The sequence below is a fragment of the Peromyscus maniculatus genome, chromosome 6, assembly GCF_049852395.1.
Source record: "Peromyscus maniculatus bairdii isolate BWxNUB_F1_BW_parent chromosome 6, HU_Pman_BW_mat_3.1, whole genome shotgun sequence".
NCBI classification, from domain to species: Eukaryota; Metazoa; Chordata; class Mammalia; order Rodentia; family Cricetidae; genus Peromyscus; species Peromyscus maniculatus.
In genome coordinates this window covers 41,035,742-41,056,454 of record NC_134857.1, presented here as the reverse complement: position 1 = coordinate 41,056,454, position 20,713 = coordinate 41,035,742, and the positions used below count along the sequence as shown (strand labels likewise).

General features: G+C 40.3%; 1 protein-coding gene and 1 long non-coding RNA gene across 2 annotated transcripts in view; one reads left to right on the top strand and one right to left on the bottom strand.

The window, feature by feature from the left end:
- LOC121830149 (uncharacterized) overlaps positions 1-5,229 on the top strand; it is a 17,619-nt gene extending 12,390 nt beyond the window's left edge. The window contains exon 2 of the long non-coding RNA XR_013052071.1: positions 5,154-5,229. This is a non-coding gene — a long non-coding RNA (uncharacterized LOC121830149). The remainder of the gene's footprint in view (positions 1-5,153) is intronic.
- Positions 1-20,713, bottom strand: part of Selenot (selenoprotein T) — a 24,445-nt gene extending 3,732 nt beyond the window's left edge. The window contains exons 1-4 of the mRNA XM_076574126.1: positions 20,486-20,713; positions 3,724-3,834; positions 3,199-3,325; positions 1,626-1,713 (exon numbers count right to left, since the gene is read on the bottom strand). Coding sequence (XP_076430241.1) covers positions 1,626-1,713; positions 3,199-3,325; positions 3,724-3,834; positions 20,486-20,622 — 463 coding nt within the window. The 5' untranslated portion in view covers positions 20,623-20,713. The remainder of the gene's footprint in view (positions 1-1,625; positions 1,714-3,198; positions 3,326-3,723; positions 3,835-20,485) is intronic.

The following is a 20,713-nucleotide window of genomic DNA, read 5'->3' as shown; positions in this document are numbered from 1 at the left end:
GCCACGGCTGGCTGATCCCCAAACTAGATTTTTGCAGGACCTTTGCTCACACTAATACACTGGCATTTATCTTGAAAAAGAACTTGCTTAAGGAGTTTTAGTCACTCAAGGGACACAAGGAAATCTTCATTAAAAACATCACTGTAAGAAGAAAAAGCAAACAAACAAAAGAACCCAAGCGGGGCGGTGGTGCATGCCTTTAATCCCAGTGTTGCAGAATATTAAGATGGGTTACATTTGTTTATGCTGTGGAATATTTGTTTCATGATGCAAAAATATGTTACATTTTTTTTTTTTTTTTTTTTTTTTTTTTGGTTTTTCGAGACAGGGTTTCTCTGTGTAGCTTTGTGCCTTTCCTGGAGCTCACTTGGTAGCCCAGGCTGGCCTCGAACTCACAGAGATCCACCTGGCTCTGCCTCCCGAGTGCTGGGATTAAAGGCGTGCGCCACCACCGCCCAGCATGTTACATTCTTTTATGTTGGATTTGCTTAACTCAGTGAAGCTGTGTTACTGTGTCTGATGGTCTAATAAATAGCTGAATGGCCAATAGCAAGGCAGGGGAAATGATAGGCAGGGCTGGCAGGCAGAGAGTATAAATAGGAGAAATCGGGGAGAAAAGAAAGAGCAAGAGAACAAGGAGAGGAGGATGCTAGGTGCCAGCCAGCAGCCAGCCAGCCACAGAGTAAGAGTGAAAGTAAGACATACAGATATAAAAAAAGGAAAAAGCCCAGAAGCAAAAAGTAGATGGGATAATTTAAGAAAAGCTGGCAAGAAACAAGCCAAGCTAAGGCCAGGCATTTATAATTAAGAATAAGCCTCTGTGTGATTTATTTGGGATCTAGGTGATGGGCCCCCAAAAGAGCCAAAGAATAAAAAACAACCAACAACATCCCAGCATTCACGAGGCAGAGGCAGGTGGATCTCTAAGTTCAAGGCCAGCCTAGTCTACAGAGTAAGTTCAGGCCAGCCAGGGCTATTACAAAGAGAAACCCTGTCTTAAAAAAACAAAAATAAAAATCGTTAGAGGTCTATTTGCAATCTGCTGTTCAGAGAACGGGAGTCATGTAACACGAACTAGGATGCCAGCAGGGAAGATTAGTAGAAGTAGATTTGTAAGCAATGTAGGAGACAGATTTGAAAGGTCCTGGTAATCCCTTAACTATGGAGTGGAGGGGATAATGGAAGGCTACCCTAGGTTTCTGAGCAAATTAGACAAATGATGGAACAATTAAAGGAAAAAAAAAAAATCCCAGAGGAGAATCAAAGCAGCACACAGGAACCAGAGGGGGTAGCTAAGAGCTTATTTTGAAGTAGGTTATCTTAAAGATTCCCAAGCAAAGCACTCAAAACAGGTCTGCAGTACCCTAAAGGTATGCACTTAGGAATCATCCTACAGGTTTATTTTAAAGCTATGGAGTAGAATATTAGCCAGACAGAAAACACATGGGAGCCAAATCATCTAGAAGTTCTAGAAACTCAAGTAGCTAAGATTCTTCTCCTGAATTTTCAATCTCTATCATATAAACTGTTTTATATGGACATTAAAAAAGTTTCTCATGAAAAATAAAAGCCTATTTGTTATTAAGCATGTAACTCATCACAAATGCACACTACTCAGAACCTACCATTTAACGTTATCTCAAATGCACCTGTTGACATACACTGGTTCTCAATCATGTTGCTCAAGAAGAAAACCATCATACATGCATAAACCTAGAAATCAAACAGCACAAAACATAAGACACATTCATTTGTTTTGACAGTTTCAACCTTAATTTGATAGTACTTTCTTTTAATATACTTTAAAAGTGTCCATATAAAATATCATCTCACAAATTATCTACACACCAGGAAAAATTCACAGTTCTTTATATGGTAAAGAACCTACATACAGTATTCATATTTTATATATAGACTTTCTAAAACATTCAATAACTGAAGTTAAATAAAAAAAGAATACCATTTAGAATGGTTCACTTTACCAAATTTATAATGTAAAATGTCTTCACAAGAGAACAGTGATGCAACCACCAGCAACTTTATGTAGATTACATACAACCTACTTAAGTTTAAAAAAAATCATTTTAAAACCATTTATAGGTTTAGACTGCCCTACCACATGCATTTACCCTTCAAAGGCAAATCTACCTTCTTAAAAAAGAGGTAAGTACTTCAATTTAGTAAAATTACTGGACGAAAAGTTGGATATGATGAAGATATAAATTATAACACATTGTTTCAGAAAGTAAATGTCTATAAGAGAAAGAAAGAGCTTGCCTGCCTATTCTATTGAGCCAGGTGGTGTTTGATGTCACAGTTTTTCATAGGAACACAGAAGGCATTGTCATAAAATCTGTATCTTTACCTCTTGACTCTTCTATGATCAACCAAGAATGACAACTATACTTATGTGCTATACATAAGTGAGCACAGTACACAACACTCAAGCACTGAACTGCAAACCCACATCTGGTTAACAATGGGGCAAAGACGTATTTCTCCTAGAGACACCTAAGGAGGGTTATGTTAACAAATGCCTGTTCTAGAAGAACCACCAAATGGGAGTCTGCTAATGGTACTAAGGCTAGAACTAAAGGGCAGAGCTGGAGCACTCCCCAGAGAACTTCGCTTCATGAGGGAAGCATCTAAAACACTCTCATTCAAGAGAGAAATAAATTAGATCCATTTCTGATGATGGTAAATGACTCAGGGAAAAAAAAAGATGTTAAGTATAAAGATAAAAAGAAGACTAATCAGCAAAGTTCACAGGCTGCATGCAGCCATGCAGTAATAAGCTTGCCTACCTGGCTGAATAAGAAAAACCCAACACCGAGAAAGACATAACTTCTCCTTTTTCTTCTTTCTCTATCCTAAGCATGTTTTCCTTAACACTTTGGACTTTCCCCCAATGTTTGGGCTTCCTTACTCTTTCTCTAAAGTGTCCCTCTCTACCATGTGGCTGCCCAAACATGAGTCTGACCTCCACACCAGCTTAAACGTCACAGTTTTTTCCTTCTCTCCTCCAGGCAGCTGCTGAGGTTTTACAGTGCTTCTTTCTCTTTGAATCTAAGAAAATTGTCCCTGTGCTTCCAAGTTAAAAAAAAAAAAAAAAGATAGATCTAAAATGTAAAAATGTATACTCTAAACACACACACACATCACCACACCTAAAAGCCCACAGTCCCCAAAGCCACATACCTTATTTTCTTGGCCCCACTGCCAGATGCTAGGAGCTTGCATGCCGAAAAAAGCAAAAGGATCCTTGCCAACAATTATTAAGCCTATTAATACTAGTTTGAAGATTGACAGGAAAGATGCTATATGTCTATCAAAAGAAAAGAAAAGAAGTTAATCAGAAACTACAATTTCTTATCAATTCTGAAATTTAATAACTAAACTTTATGTGAAGACATTTTCTCGATATAAAATCTGTTATTAATTACATTAAATTTAGTATCAGTGATTTTCTAGTAAATTTGGGGAGCCTTGGGTGTGGTTCAGTGGTAAAATGCATGCTCAGAAGGTGCGACTAACTTCCCAACATAAAGTATATGAGGAAACACCTCTTTAAAAGTCATCATCCCATTGTTATTTACAAAGTAGCATTCTCTGTATATTATTATAAACAAATAAGAAATTACTTGAACCCAGCAAAGGTGAATGAGCCCATTTACAAAGCTTGTAAGCTGAAAGACTGTATTCAAGTCACTGAAATTCACTCACCTATAAATTGGTTGAGGGAGGTAATTCTCTCCTTCAATGCGGATGTCTGGATACCGCTGGCTAATAACCCGCATGTACTCCTCAAACACCCGCCTGTACCCTCAGGATACACTGCCAAAAAAGAAATGTTTCCATTAAGTGTTTTGAATGCATATAGACTTAAAGTTAAGAAAGTTTAAAAATTAGCAGATTAATTTTTTTTTCAAAATCCATCACAATTAATGACGGACCCTCGACAATGGATAATAGGGAAGGTTTTTTTTTTCCCATCCTACAAATTTTCTATATTTATGTTCCTAGTGAATAAATCAGCTGGTTATAACATTACATTTCATTGCTTTGGATTAGACAACAGCAAACACCAATGCACACATGTCTGCATATCAAACTCTTACACCAATTGACTCTTTGTAGAGACTGTAGAAAATGTTGACTGAAATGCAAGCAGCAGAAATCCTCTCCAACTGCTTACTGCTTATACAGAGCCCTGAAGTGCATTTGAAAAGTTCTGAAAGTGACTCTGGCCCCGAAGACATGCAGCATGGCCTGTGAGAGACCAAACAGCGAATCCAAAAGTGTGTGTTTTTTCTTCTCGGTCCTATTGAAAGATTTTGACTATACTTCTCCCAAAGATTCTGGCATTAAATGTTATTTGATAGAGAATAACTTTAAAAACCCACGTTCATTTCTAGAGAATTCCAAGCTATCCTACAGTAGGCGTGAATTTCTGGAACATAGTGGCCAGGGGTTGTGTCCCATAAGCAGGACCTAATCCTCTGCCATGTGGTTATGAAAATGGGAATGGAGGGGAGTAGAAGAAAGGGGTAGGGAGAAGTCAGATTTTTTTCCCTAATGGTAAAGGCCTGAGATTTTGGTCATTCTCCCTCCCTATCCTTCCTCTTTTTCCTCCCTAGGTACTGGGGTCAATCCTTGTGATAGGAAAGCACTCCACTGAGCCATACTCCTTAGCCTACCCAAGCTTTAATCTTTAATTTGGAGGCAGTGAGAGGTTAAGAACTTGTAACAGGTCTGAGTATAGTACAAATAGATATTTGTTTACAATTAGCAGATAGAGCTGTGGGCACCATGGGCCCTGGCCCCCGACTGTGAGTGGCTACGGCCTTGCTTGCTGACCTTGATCAGATGTCCTCCCTATTCAGATTCCCTGCCGGTATCCACCCTTCTGAATGCTTAAGGGAAGTTCCTTGTTTGTGTATCCTGCATTTTGGGCGTTAACAACTTAGATGCAAGAATGTAGAACATTGGGTCTGGAATGTAGACCATTGGTAGCGAACTTCTGCCCTCCGGGGGTTCCTCCATTTGTGCTGTAAGCCTGTATTTAAGGTTTCTTCCCTCTTTCAATAAACGGCATTCGACATTCAGTCGTGGCGAATGACTCGCTGTCTCTTGTCTCTATTTTTAATCCGCAGCCCTTCGCTCGGACATGGTGAACAGGTATCGGTAATGCGGGCGTTACCGCTACAAGAGCAGAGCAAAGTGAAATGGTTGGTACCTAGTTAGGCAATGGTGATAGTTTGCATGTAATTGGCCCCCACAAGGTCATAGAAAGTGGCACTATTAGGAGGTGTGGCTTTGAAGTAGGAATGGCCTTGATGGAGGAAGTGTGTCACTGTGGGGACTGGCTTTGAGGTCTCCTATGTTCAAGATCCTGCCCAGGGTCTGAGACCAGTTCCAGTTGCCTTCTGATCAAGATGTAGCCAGCACCATGTCTGCTTGCATGTTGCCATGCTCCCTGACAAAACAGACTGAACCTCTGAAAACTGTAAGCAAGCCATCCCAAAGAAATGGTTTACTTAGAAGAGTTACCATAGCCATGGTGTCTTTTCACAACAGAAACCCTAACTAATGAACTAAATTGGCAGAGTTGAAAAAGCACCGAGTCTTCTTTGACAGCATCAGAAAGACTTACTAAGTTGCCAGTTCTATTGTGTGTGTGAACTCTCCCCAATATACTGTCACTGAAGACCAGACCAATCTCTTAATGTTGCTCTTTGAAGAGTGCCCAGACTCTAGTGAACACTGAAGCAACATTTCATGAGTGTTAATATAGGTTTGGTTTATTTAAAGAATCATGAAATTGAGAATCAGTTTTAACATGTTTTGTAGATAGAAGTATTTAGTCTACATAAATAAATTGTTAGAGAAACCTTTCAAGTCTATTTATTCTCCAATGAAATCTTTCCTAATCCTAAATTGTACAGTTTCCCCTAAAACGCTCTACTATAGCCAACAAATGCTCCATTTCTCATCATACTCTTGCTTAACTCTGTTCCTCAAACCATCAACTATCACACACACAAAAACCTTTTCTCATACAAATCCATGCTAGTCCACCCATTCCTAGCCCCAAACCAACTATTAAGTCTTCTGCTTATTCCATTTGGTTCAGACTAAGCCTCCCAATAGGTTGGTTAGAATTTTAGGACTGACAGTCTAATTGGAAACGTCTAAGAAGTGCCAGCAAGAAGGCCATGCCTCACTTGTGCTCCTCCTCACCACGTACCCTTGCATTCCACATACAGTTCCTAGGAGTCTCCAGCACACTAGCCAGCTGACTCTAAACTCATACATTTGCTTTGTACTGTTAGTCTCACTTTATACTGAGTATTATAATAGTTCCCCAAAGCTCACTGTTTTGCAAATACATAACTTTTTTGAATTGGATATTTCCAAAGGGTAAAGTACAGTACCTGAACTGGATCAAAAAACAAACTGATCTGGTCAAGATGACTCAGCAGGCAAAGGTGCTTTACCGCCAAGCCTGACCTACACAGCATAGGTAACTGTGTGAGAGCGAACATGTAAACATACACATACATAACAATTACAATTTTAAAAGGTTAGTGATTACAATTTAGAATGTTTTAAGCTAAAACCACATTAGGGTAAATGCAGAATATAACAAAAATGGCTTTTTAACCACAGGCAAGACAAGAAGATGGCCAAAATACAGTGAAAACTCTCAATTCTCATTTTTCTTTTGATTTCCCATGAAAACTGAAGCAGGCTCTAGAACAAGGCAAGCCTGTGAGGTTTTGCCTCCCCTGCTTTAGACCTGAGCAGGCTCAGAAAAGGAGGGTTGACTTGTTCATAGTCATAAGACTAATAGAAGACAGAGCCAGAGGCCGGGTGGTGGTGGCCCATGCCTTTAATCCCAGCACTCGGGAGGCAGAGCTAGGCGGATCTCTGTGAGTTCAAGGCCAGCCTGGTCTACCAAGTGAGTTCCAGGAAAAGCGCAAAACTACACAGAGAAACCCTGTCTCAAAAAAAAAAAAAAAAAAAGAAGACAGAGCCAGATGGGAAACCAAATTTTGTGAGCTCATCAACACACACATCTGATTCCCCAGTCAACTTCCTCAAAGGATGATAAAGCCAAGAATTTTCAGATTAGAAAGACTGACAGACACAAAAATTTTCATGGGCTAGTGAGATGGCTCAGCATGTAAAACTGCTTGCCACACAAGCCTGATGATCTGTGTTCAATTCCTGCACCCATGCTGAAGATAACCAACTCTCTAAGGCTGACCTTAGAGACCTCCACACATGTGCACGCATACCCCCCCCATAATAAATAAAATAAAAATAAAATAAAATAAAAATTATGTTTTACTTTTTCAGCAGTACTATGGGAAGTACTAAGGGAGGGCTGCTAACTCTGGACCGATGGATGGAGTTAGGAAATATGTTCTCCAACTGGCAACAGTGCAGGTCCATTAACTTGCTTTGTCATAGCATTCACTCTGGTCTAATGAGGAGAACACCTGCACTATCCAACTACACCTGTATTCTCAAGATAACCATGTAAAAGTGACAGTGGGTATGTAGAAAAATGCTTATCACCATACTAGAAAAAACAACAGTACTTTAAGTGATTAAATTTCGGTCTCCTGAAGGAGTTTACAGTCTAATTTGAGAGAGACAAATATATAGCAAAAACTGGGGAACAATTATGAGGAAACACACAAGCAAGCCCACAATGCAGTGCATAAATCAAACACGTGTTAAAGTGAGAATGTAGCTGTAATTTCACTATTATATGTAACTTTCTACCACTCTTTTCTCAGGTCATAATCTATCTGGATTTAACCTTTTTAGAAAACAATCTCTAGTCTCTCCTCTTTCTTAGCAAACTTGGTGATAATAAACATGGGCTCATGTACTAGAGAACTGGACATTAGGGCTGAACGGAGTAGTGAAGTCACAACAGGAAGACAACTCGACACAGACTACCCAACCACCTTCCAAATGAACTAGTCAAGGGGAAAGACTGAGTGACACACACCTAAGGGAGAGCCTGCCTGTGTGCAGCACAGATGCTAAGTTAAACAAAAGAAGTTCTGTGGCCTCTGAAAGCAAGCACTGTGATTTCAGGACACAGAACAATGAATGACAAAACACCTAGGCTTCGTTTTCATTCTTACAAGAACCACTATAGGTATCTTTAACCTATTTACTCTCCGATTCTTATTTTCTTCTACCAGTCAAAATTTCCTAAAATATTAAACTACTATTATGCTGGGCAAGCACTGTGGCACAGAACAGCACCCCAATCTTTTTCTCTTTGGAGACAGGGTCTCATTAAATTGCTTAGGCTGTCTTCACACTTGCCTTCACACTGGGATAGTAAGTATGTGCCATCACACCTAGCCTGAAAATGTTTAAGATCGATTTTAGTTCATAAACTCTTATCCAAGTCCTGAAAACACAGAAATTCACATCAATGTAGCACACTAAACACTAACAATGACCATGACTAATGGCAAGATCTAGAAGAAAATTGCAAGGTAAACAGAAAGGCCAAAATAAGAAAAATTATCTGAACTTTGCTTCTGGAAAACTCCTATTTGAAAATTCACAGAGCTAGGTCTTAAGAGAGACTGGACAGTCAACCTTCACCTCTGCAAAGTGGAAAAGGAACCACCTACCATAAAGTGCCCCATCCCTAGGTTTCTATATCCCAACAGAGGGTTTGTTTGTTTTTTAAAGATTTATTTATATATATATGTATGGACACTCTGTCTGCATGTTCATCTGCACGCCAGAATAGGGCATCAGATCCCATTATAGATAGTTGTGAGCCACCATGTGGTTGCTGAGAATTGAATTCAGGTGTTGTGGAATATTTGTTTGCATTGTACAGATGTGTCTTTGCCAAAGTGCTTTCTGATTGATTTAATAAAGAGCTGAATGGCCAATAGCTAGGCAGGAGGTATAGGTGGTACTTCTAGGCAGAGAAAGAGAGGAAGAGGAATCTAGATGCACAGAGACACTGGGAGACACAGAATAAGTCAGAGGTACAGAATGAAAGAAAGGTAAAAAGTAACGTAGTAGAACGTAGATTAAAAAATATGGGCTAAGAGCACTGGCTGCTCTTCCAGAGGTCCTGAGTTCAATTCCCAGCAACCATAAGACTCAACACCAACTACAATGAGATCTGTTGCCCTCTTCTGGAATGTAGGCATATGTGCAGGCAGAACACTGTATACATAATAAATAAACAAATCTTTTAAAAAAAATATGGGCTAATTTAAGATATAAGAGCTAATCAGGAACAAGCCTAAGCTATAGGCTGAGCTCATAATTAATATAAGTCTCCATGTCATTATTTGGGAGCTGGCTGGCAGGACAAAGACAGACTCTTTACATATGGTGTCCAACATGAGGCTCAAATATCCAAACACAGGGCCCGAGAAAGCGTTAAAAAAGTTCTGGACAAGGAGTCAGATGTGGATTCCTAGTCCTGCAGTCCCTCAGGCAGGCCAATACAGAGGCACAGCTACTGGCCACTGCTTGTGGGTTGGAATCAGCCACCAGCACTATGTGCCAGTGCCACGCGCTAAGCTGAGCCACACAGTGGCTGACACAGTCAGAGAATGCTACAGGCATTTAGTAAAGGCAGGTCCAGACACAGAAAAACCTCTAAAAAGGTACAGTATGTTTAAAAATGTACTAAGATGCTGAAAAGAAATAATTTAAATATAAAAAACACAGAAACAGAAAAAATAGTTTAAACATAAAGTATTTAATGAGTGTACAGTAATACAAAAAGAATAAGCCATGTAAAGATGGGAAGCACACAGCATGTCTGGATCCTGTATGGTCCTTTGTTGACTGAATTTCTTAAATGCTAATGTACAAAAAACAGTAACTGCTGAGAGACAATGGATTATGGAAACTGCTAAATTAAACCAACCTATATATTTTAAGAATATCTTAACTTCAAAATGGAAGTCAGAAAATACATTGAGTTGAGGAGAGGTTATGTTTCTATTTCCACAGGAAAGAAAAACTTAACACTTCTCTTCAAAATTAATAAAGATCAGATTTGACTGGGGGAGACCTCCTGAGATCTTGGCTGCAGACAAGAGGGAAAAGGCCAAAAAGACTACAAGACAGGTGATGTATAAGCTGATCCCTTGACATGGGAACAGCTCTGAGACTGGATGAGACATGACAAATCTTGTTGGCTACAGAGTCCTTATGACTTATTATTACATGCCATCCTTTCATATGGAATGGATAGTGGTTTGGTTATACAGTTCAAACAGACAAAGTTAACAGATGCCTTTTACCTGCTCAAACATAAAACAAAAAGTCATCTTTGACTTATGAACACTGCACATTCCATACTTGTGTTAATCCATATGTTACCTTTAAAAGTATACGTGTTTTCAGAAAAAAGGACCAGACACCAATAAAGGCAAGTAGCCCAGATGATCCAGCCTCACAGAATGTCTGTTGCCATTTCATGAAAATTCTACATCCACAACTTCAAAACTGCTAGCTGAGATGATCCAGCCTCACAGACTATCCAACCAAGACTTCAGATAAGTGCTACACTTTCCAATCATAGAGAATAAACAAAAAATAATACAGCTAGCTCTCCCAGGACTTGATCATTATTCCATTTTTCTCAGAGGCCCCCAAAGATGTTGTTGCCCTCAAATAACAGTAAACAGTCTAGAAAACATAGTACTCACATTCCCAAGAGGTGGGATGGGTAGTTTTGGGTCATTTGGTGAATTATGGATGTTTGCCATCATCTGGGAGGTTGATTACAAGTTCTTATTTGTAATAGTCAGGAAAAAAAACTGAACAAAGGAGATTAGATTCAAGGATCTCTTTCTGAAGGGAATGGAGGCAGGAATATAGTATAGAAATGAGGGGATAGAAGGGTGGATTGTTGAGTTTACTTCTGAACAACCACTAGTTTCAAATATTTTACATTGGTATGGATTTTTGTACACTGACACAAATTTAAGGTTATTTTCAATATACTGTATATGTATGTTTGTACTCTTGTTTAAGATACTGTACCTATGCAGCTCATTTAATACATTTTGTACCACACAGAAATCTCTAAGATATACGCAGGGACCGCATGTTTTTGGGCAAACAGCATGTTATTTAAATCGTCATAATTACAGATCATAATATACTCTGTGTGTTGTTTTTTTCAATAATTATTAACATTTTTATTTACAAAAACAAACAACTAATTAAACAATTAAACAACTAATTAAACAAAGTTCCTAGTACTTTATTGACGTATGGTATTGTGTCAAACATGTTCCTCTATGAAGAGGGACCAAACAAACTTTTCATCTTTTTCCATGAGCTGCACAAGCTCTGCAGGTTCTCTGTAGGAAATGTTTTCTTCCCACTTGCTGGAATACACATAGATCCACGCTGCTCCGTATCACCTGACAATTTTTACGAGGTGCTCTCCCTGAACCCCCAGGGGAAGGGCTGGACAGATTGTCTCTGGTTCTGGAGAGCCTTCATTATTGACATCTGTTATCTAGTCTCTCGCCCCCGACAGCAGAAACTGTTTACACTTCATTTTTGCTTGTGGATTGAGGTCGTTGTACACTCTAAATGAGCTGAAAAGTCCACAGTTTATAAGGTACAGCACTACTTTTTTGGTCCATTTCATCATTTTCCTTAGAGCAGAACAACACGTGAGGAATTGATCTGCACAGTCAATGCCTTTCATGTGGGCATTGTATTCCTTGATGCAGGTAGGTTTTATAGTATTTTCTCCCATTTTTTTTCCTGTTGTTGTTGAGACAGAAGTGTCATGGATCGTTGACATCATTCAGACAACCCACTTGTCTTCCCATGCTAGGAGAAGAATGTCACCTTTTCTGGAAAATATTACATCACCTTTCTTGATTCTTGATGTTTTCCATTTTCACATTTGGTGGTAAACATCTACTCTTCCTAATAGTCCCACAGACTCTGGTTTTGTTCTGTAGCAGCAATTCAGCAGCAGATACAACATTGTAATGATTATCGTGGTAAATATGATGCCGTATGCCAAGATAGGTTCCAAGGAATGAAAGAGCAGTTTCTTACAATCTCTTTCCTTCAGCAGTGTGTATCTCCATATTACAGCTATAGCCAGTGTCACTCTAGCACACCATCTAAACAAGTAAACTACATTTTGTTATTTTCGCTGGGTTGTACGTGCACAATTTTAAACGTACTTTTCATGGAATCAAAGACAACTGTTGCTTTGGTGTGTATATTGTTCAAAACTTATGCAGGAAATAATCCAGCACAGGCTGGATTTTCCAAGTGTCCCTGAGCTACTGTCCATTTTGGCGTTATTACTGAAATGTCAGAATGTCCATATTTGCTCAAATCTATGGCATATCTCTGTCTGTAGAAATACAGGGGTACATATCAAGGATCTGTTGGCCAATAGTCTTTCAAGCTATCTTTTCTTGTTTGATCCATCAGAATAATTAGGCCAAGGAATTTCTTGATGTCCTTCTGTGTAAACAGAGACCATTTAGTGTTGTAGATGGTGTTTTGCATTTCATTGAGGTTTGATTATGATAGTTGGACAGTTCTTTGCACATCTCAAACAATTCATTACCGAAAAAGAGACTGGTAACAGAGGGTATAGAATCATACTGAAACAGAAATGTAGTGACTCTAGCATGACCTGCAAACATTTGTAAGCATGGTGGTGTGTCAATTTCAGACCGACGATTATCAGTAGCTTCATCAGTGTGGGAATCACTTAAAAGCACTGCCACCCCGTGCTTCCTTACAGGTCTAATCATTTCACTGTGCATAGAATTGGCAAAATCGTCTCCAGAATCGTCAGAAGTCATCTATATCTTCCATCTCACTAGGAATATCTGATAAATTATGGGTAAATACTTCCAGAAGTGTATCAGTTGCATTGGTTTCTCTTTTTCTGAACGAGGGCATATTTAAAAGCACCGGGATATGGTGATATTTTGTTTATATTCTAACAAATAAAATTTGCCTGAAGATCAGAGGACAGAACCAGCCACTAGATTAAACATAGAGGCCAGGCAGTGGTGGCACACACCCTTAATCCTAGCATTTGGGATCGCATGCCTCTGCTCCCAGTATTTGGGAAGCACACACGCCATTAAGTCCAGCACTAAGAAGGTCGAGACAAGAAATGATATGGCTGGGTGGAGAAAGGCATATAAGGCGGGAGGAGACAGGAACTCAGGCTTTCAACTGAGGAGATGGCATGGTGAGAAGTGGCTGTAGCTTGTTTCCTCTGATCTTTTAGCATTTACCCCAATATCTGGCTCCAGGTTTTTATTATAAGACCAATTAGGATTCGTGCTACACCAGGAACTGGAAGACAAAGACAATTCAAATGACCAAAATACAATGTAACTGCAATGCTTTATGGGTCCATGCAATTATATAGTTTTTCATAGATTAACCTGAACAGTTTCCACCAATGAAATTGCTTCATTCAATGTGGGCAAGACAGTGTTGACATCTAAGGTCCATAACAGATGGTGCATGAAACATGAGAAAACTCGTGAGCAGTATGAAATGTGTTAAAAATGTAATGCAAAGTTCTAGTCCTTAAAAGCTATTATTATAAACTATTTAGGATAATTAAGAAATGCAGGTTAGTAGTTAGTCATCTATAACAATCAAACTTGTAGTCATGTTAGGTATGTTTTTAAGGTCACACAGAAATATATTTTAGATAGATAGATGGTCTTCAAATACTTCAAAGACCTACAGAATATGGCATTCAAAATGTTTTCAATAATATAAGGCTTTTCATGACAGTAAGACTTGTGTGTTCCTGGCAGTACCAATTCACTTCAAAATAGGATGATGGGCATCAAAAAACCTCCATATGGAGTTTGATTTCAATGTCACAAAGCTAGCCATTTGGGCAAGACAGTGATCTTGCCTCAACTGCTGACAGCATGCTGTCCAAACTGGACAAGCGGACACAAAAGAAAGTGACAGCTGAACTTTGCCAAGACAAGATAGGACAGTCCTTCAAAATTCCTGCTTTACAGAAAAGTCCATCAGATATTCTAGGCCTGTAGGGTGAAGATGGATAACCCAATGTTATAGAGAAACCTTGGGGTGACTGTCCAGGCATCCAGATGTCTCTGTCGTTTCTATAGTTATTTGCTTTACATTTCCTGTTTACTCAGGTAATAACCTTCTTGGGTCTCTGATAGAGTTGAAGATGAGACAGTTATAGTTTCAGTTTTTCTTGTTACCAAATTAAAAAAACTCACCAAAGAAGTACAAAGTTTTTAAGGTTGAAAAACATAAAGGTTTAAGTTGTTTTAGCTAAGAAAATGTTTTGAGGTCTAAAAAGATAGCTTTAGGATGGTAATACAAGTTATGATAGAAAATAGTTTATGTATAAAATTTTAAGTTCATCAAGATAAGATGGACAATAGAGTATTTTCTCCAAGTATGCTAAATACAAATGGACTAGACATTGTGAATGTAATTCTTACCTGATAATTGTTCTTATTGTACACAATTTTACTATGATAAAGTTAAAAAAGCCTTTCCTTTTTAATTAGACAAAAAGGGAGAAACACTGTGGAATATTTGTTTACATTATAAAGATGTGCCTTTGCCAAGATGCCTTCTGACTGGTTTAATAAAGAGATTAATTGCCAATAGCTAGGCAGGAGGTATAGGTGGGACTTCTGGGCAAAGAGAGAGAGGAAGAGGAGGAGATGCAGAACAAATCAGAGGTACAGAATGAAAGAAAGGTAAAAAGCCCCATAACAGAATGTAGATTAAAAAATATGGGCTAATTTAAGATATAAGAGCTACTCAGGAATAAGCCTAAGCTATAGGCTGAGCTTTCATAATTAATGTAAGTCTGCATGTCATTATTTGGGAGCTGGCTGGCGGGACAGAGAAAGACTTGTTACACTCCGGACCTCTGGAAGAGCAAGCCAGAAGTCTTAGCCACTGAACCATCTCTCCAGCCCCAGACATTTACAAAGAGAAATGCTGGTGAGATTGGAGCAGAAGAGGCGCATCAGGGGCTGAGGGGAACAGGAATGATGACAGTGGTACAATGAAATCTGGAAGCTTGGTTAGGTGTCATGGAGGCCAAGGACATAGCCTGCCCCACATACAAATACTCTGGGCTAGGCAGAGGATGGCTGGGTAACAACCTACCAGACTGGAACCATCATCTACACTCCAGCAAAGGGCTGGAGACAACAGGCATCACAGGACTAACTATAGCAGATGAGTACAAATTCCACCCATTTTAGTTTTTTTTTTTTAAACAGACAAAAGTCTACCATTGGCAACACTTTAACAGTTCTCTAATGGATAAGTCTTCATAGCCACTGTTTCTCTTAAAAAAAAAAGGGGGGGGGGAATAAAAACTAAAATACAAAACTGGGTCTGTGTGGTAGCTTTGATTCTAGCACTCCAGAAGCCGAGGCAGGTGCATCTGTGTGAGTTCAGGCCAGCCTGATCTACATAGAGTTCCATGACAGGGAGTGATAGACTGGAGACCCTGTCTCAAAACAAAACAATGAAAAGAAAGAAAAGATCTCAAAGACTATAGGGGGTAAAGTCAAAATAAAAGAGCAGACTCAAAATAAGAGTCTACACTAGAAGCTGACCTGCAGGCCGGAGAGGCAGCTCAGAGAGCACATACCATACTCATCACCCCACAGCTCAGCATCTTGACAACTCCTACCTCAAGCCTTGCTTCTCTCCACTGTATCTGTGGAGTCCACTGGGGAGCTCAGTGGCAGGTACTCATCTAGACCTAATACAAAATGGCACAGCGTTTATATACATCCTGCACACATCTTCCTGTATGCATGAAAGCATCTGTGGAGTACTTTAATACTCAACACAGTGGAATAGTTATGAATACTGCTATTTGGAGAATGCCAGTACAGTGCAATATACCACTCTCTGCAGACATTTTCAATCTGAGATTGGCAAAATCCATGGATATGGATCTCACAGATACAGAGGGCCAACTGAAATTCACCACCTCATGCTGCTAAATTACCTACCTCTTGAAGACCTCTCTAACCTCTTGGTATTTCCACTACTACCTTTTGTTCAGAGTTCCATCACCTCTCAGTTGGATAACTCTAAAAAGCCCCTTCCCTCCTAAACATATTCCCTCCCATTCTTGCCCTCTGAAAAAAAATTTCTACAATAACACTAGTTGGCCTCTCTGAGGTAGTTGAAGCCTCAAGGGTCTATGCTATGCATTCTTTAAAGTCAATAAGAGCCTTGGGCTTCTCATGCAAAGTGTATTTTCTTTCAATAAGGCCATGGTTTTCAAAGCCCCACAGAAACAGATCTCATCATTAGATCTCTGTTCAAGGGGTGAGGAGATGACTCCATTTTGAAAGTGCTGTTGCCAAGCAAACATAGAGACCTGAGTTCAACCCCTAGCACTAACAACAGTAAAAAAGCCAGGAGTGATGGTGTATGCCAGGTCCCAAGACCTTGTCTCAAAAGACAAGATGGGGCTCCTGAGGTACTGAGGAGGAATGACACACAAGTTCATTTCTTCAAGGAAACCTTCTTGATCTCAGACTGGCACTCTCCTATCAGCAGACTTTCCCTAACAAAACTTAACAGAACTGCAATATTATGTGCTAGTTTGTTCTTGCCTATAAAAACCACAAGAGCACAGAAATGAATTCTATGCACAACATAATATACCTGCAAAGAGTAGGTAAAACAGTAGTTTGTTAAGTATGCAAATACCAAGCGTCCATTAACCAATATGGTCCACAATGTCTCCAATTCAGCATTTCACTCACAAATCTTGATCAGTATCAACACATAAATCAGTTTTGGCCTTTTTAAAAGGTTCTTAAATTATGTATTTTTGTGGAGAAGAGACGAGTATAAGCAGGTGCCTCTGAGAGTCAGGCATCAAACACCCTAGAGGTGGAGTTACTGGAAGTTGTGAACTGCCTGACACAGGTGCTGGAAACTTGGGGCTGCAAGCTCTTAACTGCTGAGCATCTCTACAGCTCCCTCAGTATTTGGTCTGTTTCTTTCTACTATACTATGAAAGCAAATGCTGAGACAGCATACATTTAAATAAAAATCTAGTTTCCTAATACCTGCTTCACTTATCTCATAAAACTGTAGGCAGGAGCTGGCTATTCTAGAATTATAGCAGTAGATAACTAAATTGCTAATTTGAAAAATCAGCATATTCTAATGTTCTGAAGCCTTAACTTTATTTAATCTACTATTCTCAGTAATTTAACTGTCTAATGCTCAAGGGAGTATTAACTGTAAAGAGTTATAATCAGTCACCTCTTGAAACTGTAGGAACTGTAGATCTGAGTGGATGTTAAATCACATGTGAAAGAAAATAAAAACCCATCATGCCTATGAGCAGCTCCCAGAATACACTGACCTTAAGTCAAAGGAGGGAAAGTGAGACAGAACTTTAGGCCAAGGTCTGACTAGAGTTCTTCCTTTTTAACATTCTGTATTTAAACATCCAAATACTCAGTACAAAATCACTGACACCAAAAGTATGTAACTGTACTGCTCAATCAACTAACATAACGAACCAATACAGAGATAGAAGAGAACTCGGATACAGAGAACAAAATGGTACCATTTTTTGGAAGTTTCCTGGGTGGCCCTGTCTGGTGCACTGTGAAATCTTTAGCTATGGCCACAGCAGGTACTGAATGAACATTTGTTGGGAAGGCACAAGAGCACAGAAATCGGTCAGAAGCTTCTTCTCATTATTCATTCCATTATGCACGGTGTTGCTATTTTGTTCTACTAGCAATTGCAAAAGTGGTAACATCAGAAGGCAGGTATACTGAGCTACAACTATTTACGAAAAAGTACGCACAATAAGTATAAAACACAAAAATCAATTGAAATGAACTTCTTTAGTACAGTAACTTTTTTAGTAAGCTGAAAAGAATAATCAGTTTTATGGCACTGCAATTTCGAAGGAAAGTTAAGGATTTGTTTTTTTCATGTGTTTATGCTCAATTGTATTAGTTTCTTCTCCCTTCACAAACTTGCAAGTAGATGTTTAAAGGAGTCTGTTAAAACCAGAAGCTTACTATTCATTTACTATGAACAGATTAATCTCTAGGGGGAGAGCAGAAAGCTAAATTTAACAACTTGGTAGAGTATTATAATAAAGCTATTTCTAATGTATACATTCTAAAACAACAAAGGGTTTACGATGACTGCAAAACAAACTTATTTGACATTTTAAATTACAAAAAAAAACTAATCATCAAAAATACAACGAAAACAACTATGAGGTTTCTAAAAACTTAAGTGCCTGCTTGCCATTTCATTTGTTGCTGTTGTTGTGGGTGGGTTTCATCATTTTGTCTTTGGAGACAGGGACTAGGGTAGCTCAGGCTGGCTTTGATCTACGTAGCCAGGGATGATCTTAAGTATTTGATCCTTCTGTCTCTGTTGAGATTACAGTTATCACCAGTATGGATGTAACCAACTGTTTTATTAAATAAGAAACACAGAAATAATGCAAAAGAGAAAGCCGAGAGGTCAGAGCTCAGAGCCAAAATCTCACCCTTCCGCCTGCGGTGTCCCAGCTTCCCGAATGAGGGCCCCTTTTCCTGTCTGTTAGTCTATTTAAAGAGACAGAACAAGCCACAGCTATCTCACCTCACCAGTTCCTCAGCTGGTCTTGTTTCCTCAGACTGGAAGCTTCTGTGTCCTCATCCCAATAGCTCTCAGCTGAACTGTGTTGCTCCAAAGCCTGAAAGCTTAACCAGCCAAATGCTTCTAGTTTCTGGTCCTCACGCCTTATATATCTTTTTGCTTTCTACCACCACTCCCTGGGATTAAAGGCTGGCTTTCTGGGATTAAAGGCGTGTGCCACCACCGCCACACTCTTGCTATGGCTCTAATAGCTCTGACCCCCGGACAACTTTATTTATTAACATACAATCAAAATCATATTTCAGTATAATTAGATTACCACCACACACCAGTATGTTTATTCTTTTGGAAATCTTAAGGGAAATGCACGTAGTAAAGCTGTAACAAGAATCCAAATATTGTATCAGAGAGATTTGGAAACTGGACCTGAGTTCAACGCTCCAGACCAACATGGTGGAAGGAGAGAACCAAATCCTGCAAGTTGCCCTCTGATTTCTCCATGGGCACTGTGACAGACAGACCACACACACACACCACACACACACACACACACACACACACACACACACACACACACCACACACACACACACCACACACACACACACACACACGTCAATATATTTATACACATAGATATTTAAAGAACTCCAATGCAAGCAAAGGCACACACAAAAAAAGTACTTTGAAAAAGTGTGAGTTCAAATAAGAGGTCAGGAGATAGAGAAATACTACATTGAGTTAAAACTTAAATCTTTCTAGTTAACTCCCCACTATCACAGTTAATCATTAGCCATCTTTGTCAGCTGGTAAAACAGCTACCACTTTCTTAAAAAAAAAGAAAAAAAAGTATGAGGGGCTGTGGGTGCAGAGGTCAGTGGAACAGCAGCGACCTGAGATGCGATAAATCCGTGCATAAAGTTCGCAGGGGATTTTGTTAGTAACCAGAAAGAAATCACCAAATTTTCACGCCAAACTTAAAGCCCCCCAACTTATTTTCTAATTTTCAGGTTTAAATGATCTTTTAATTTAAATTTTTGCTTCGTCTTCAGCGACTTACCATAACAATTAAATAAAAATCTAAACTTAAGATGAACTGGTACACGTTTTGAGAAGTTGGTTTTAAATGGATTCTGGCCAATAACAATACTGCAAAGTATCCAGATTCTGAAAATAATTACTAATCTGACATCCCATCCCGAGAAAACACCATCATTTGAGGTTTCACTTTCTCCAGCCTCGTGATTTTTTTTTTTTTAAATCGGCGCTCTTCAAAGCTTCCCCGACCTTAGTAAAATGGATCCCTGTCCTGCTTCAACAGCAAAGTCAATTACTAAGTGGCGTCGAAAACTGACGGGTTCCCCTCCTTTTACTCGGAATGCACAAGACCTTTCAAAGTAGAAGGCTGCCGGGGAGGCGTGCGGGAGCGGCGGAGCCGGAGCCGAGCCGAGCCGAGCCGCGGTTTTCAGAAGCGGCGGGCTCCACCTCGCGTCCCCGGAGCGCGGCGGCACAGCCGGGCCGGGCTACCGGCGCGCAGTGATGCGGAGCCCCGCCGCGCTGCCGCCCTCGCAGGCAGCCGCCTCGGAAAGGCCTGCAGCCCCAGCCCAGCACTCCAGGGGCGGCCGAGGGCCACGGGTAGTGCCCCGAGGGCAGAGGCGGCCGGAGGAAGCGCCCCGACGCCGGGCCGCCCATGCGGAAGGGCGTCGGTACCGCGCTCTCCGGTCGGGCAAGAGGCAGCGAGCCGGCTAGGCCGCGAAGCCGGGGCAGGGCGGCCGGGGGTCGACGCACGTACTCACCAAATCTGGAACTTGAGCAGCGGGCCCGTGGCGTACTGCATCTTTAATCTCTTGCTGGGCATGCCGCCCAGGTTGGCAGAGGCCTCGCTGCGGACCACCGCCGACGCCGCCACCAGGAGAAGCAGCAGGAGCCTCATCTTACTCGAGACAGCCGCTCCGGCCGCCGTCAGACCGAGACTGCAGCCAGCCCAGAACCTAGCCACGAACTGCTCCCCACTGCGCAGGCGC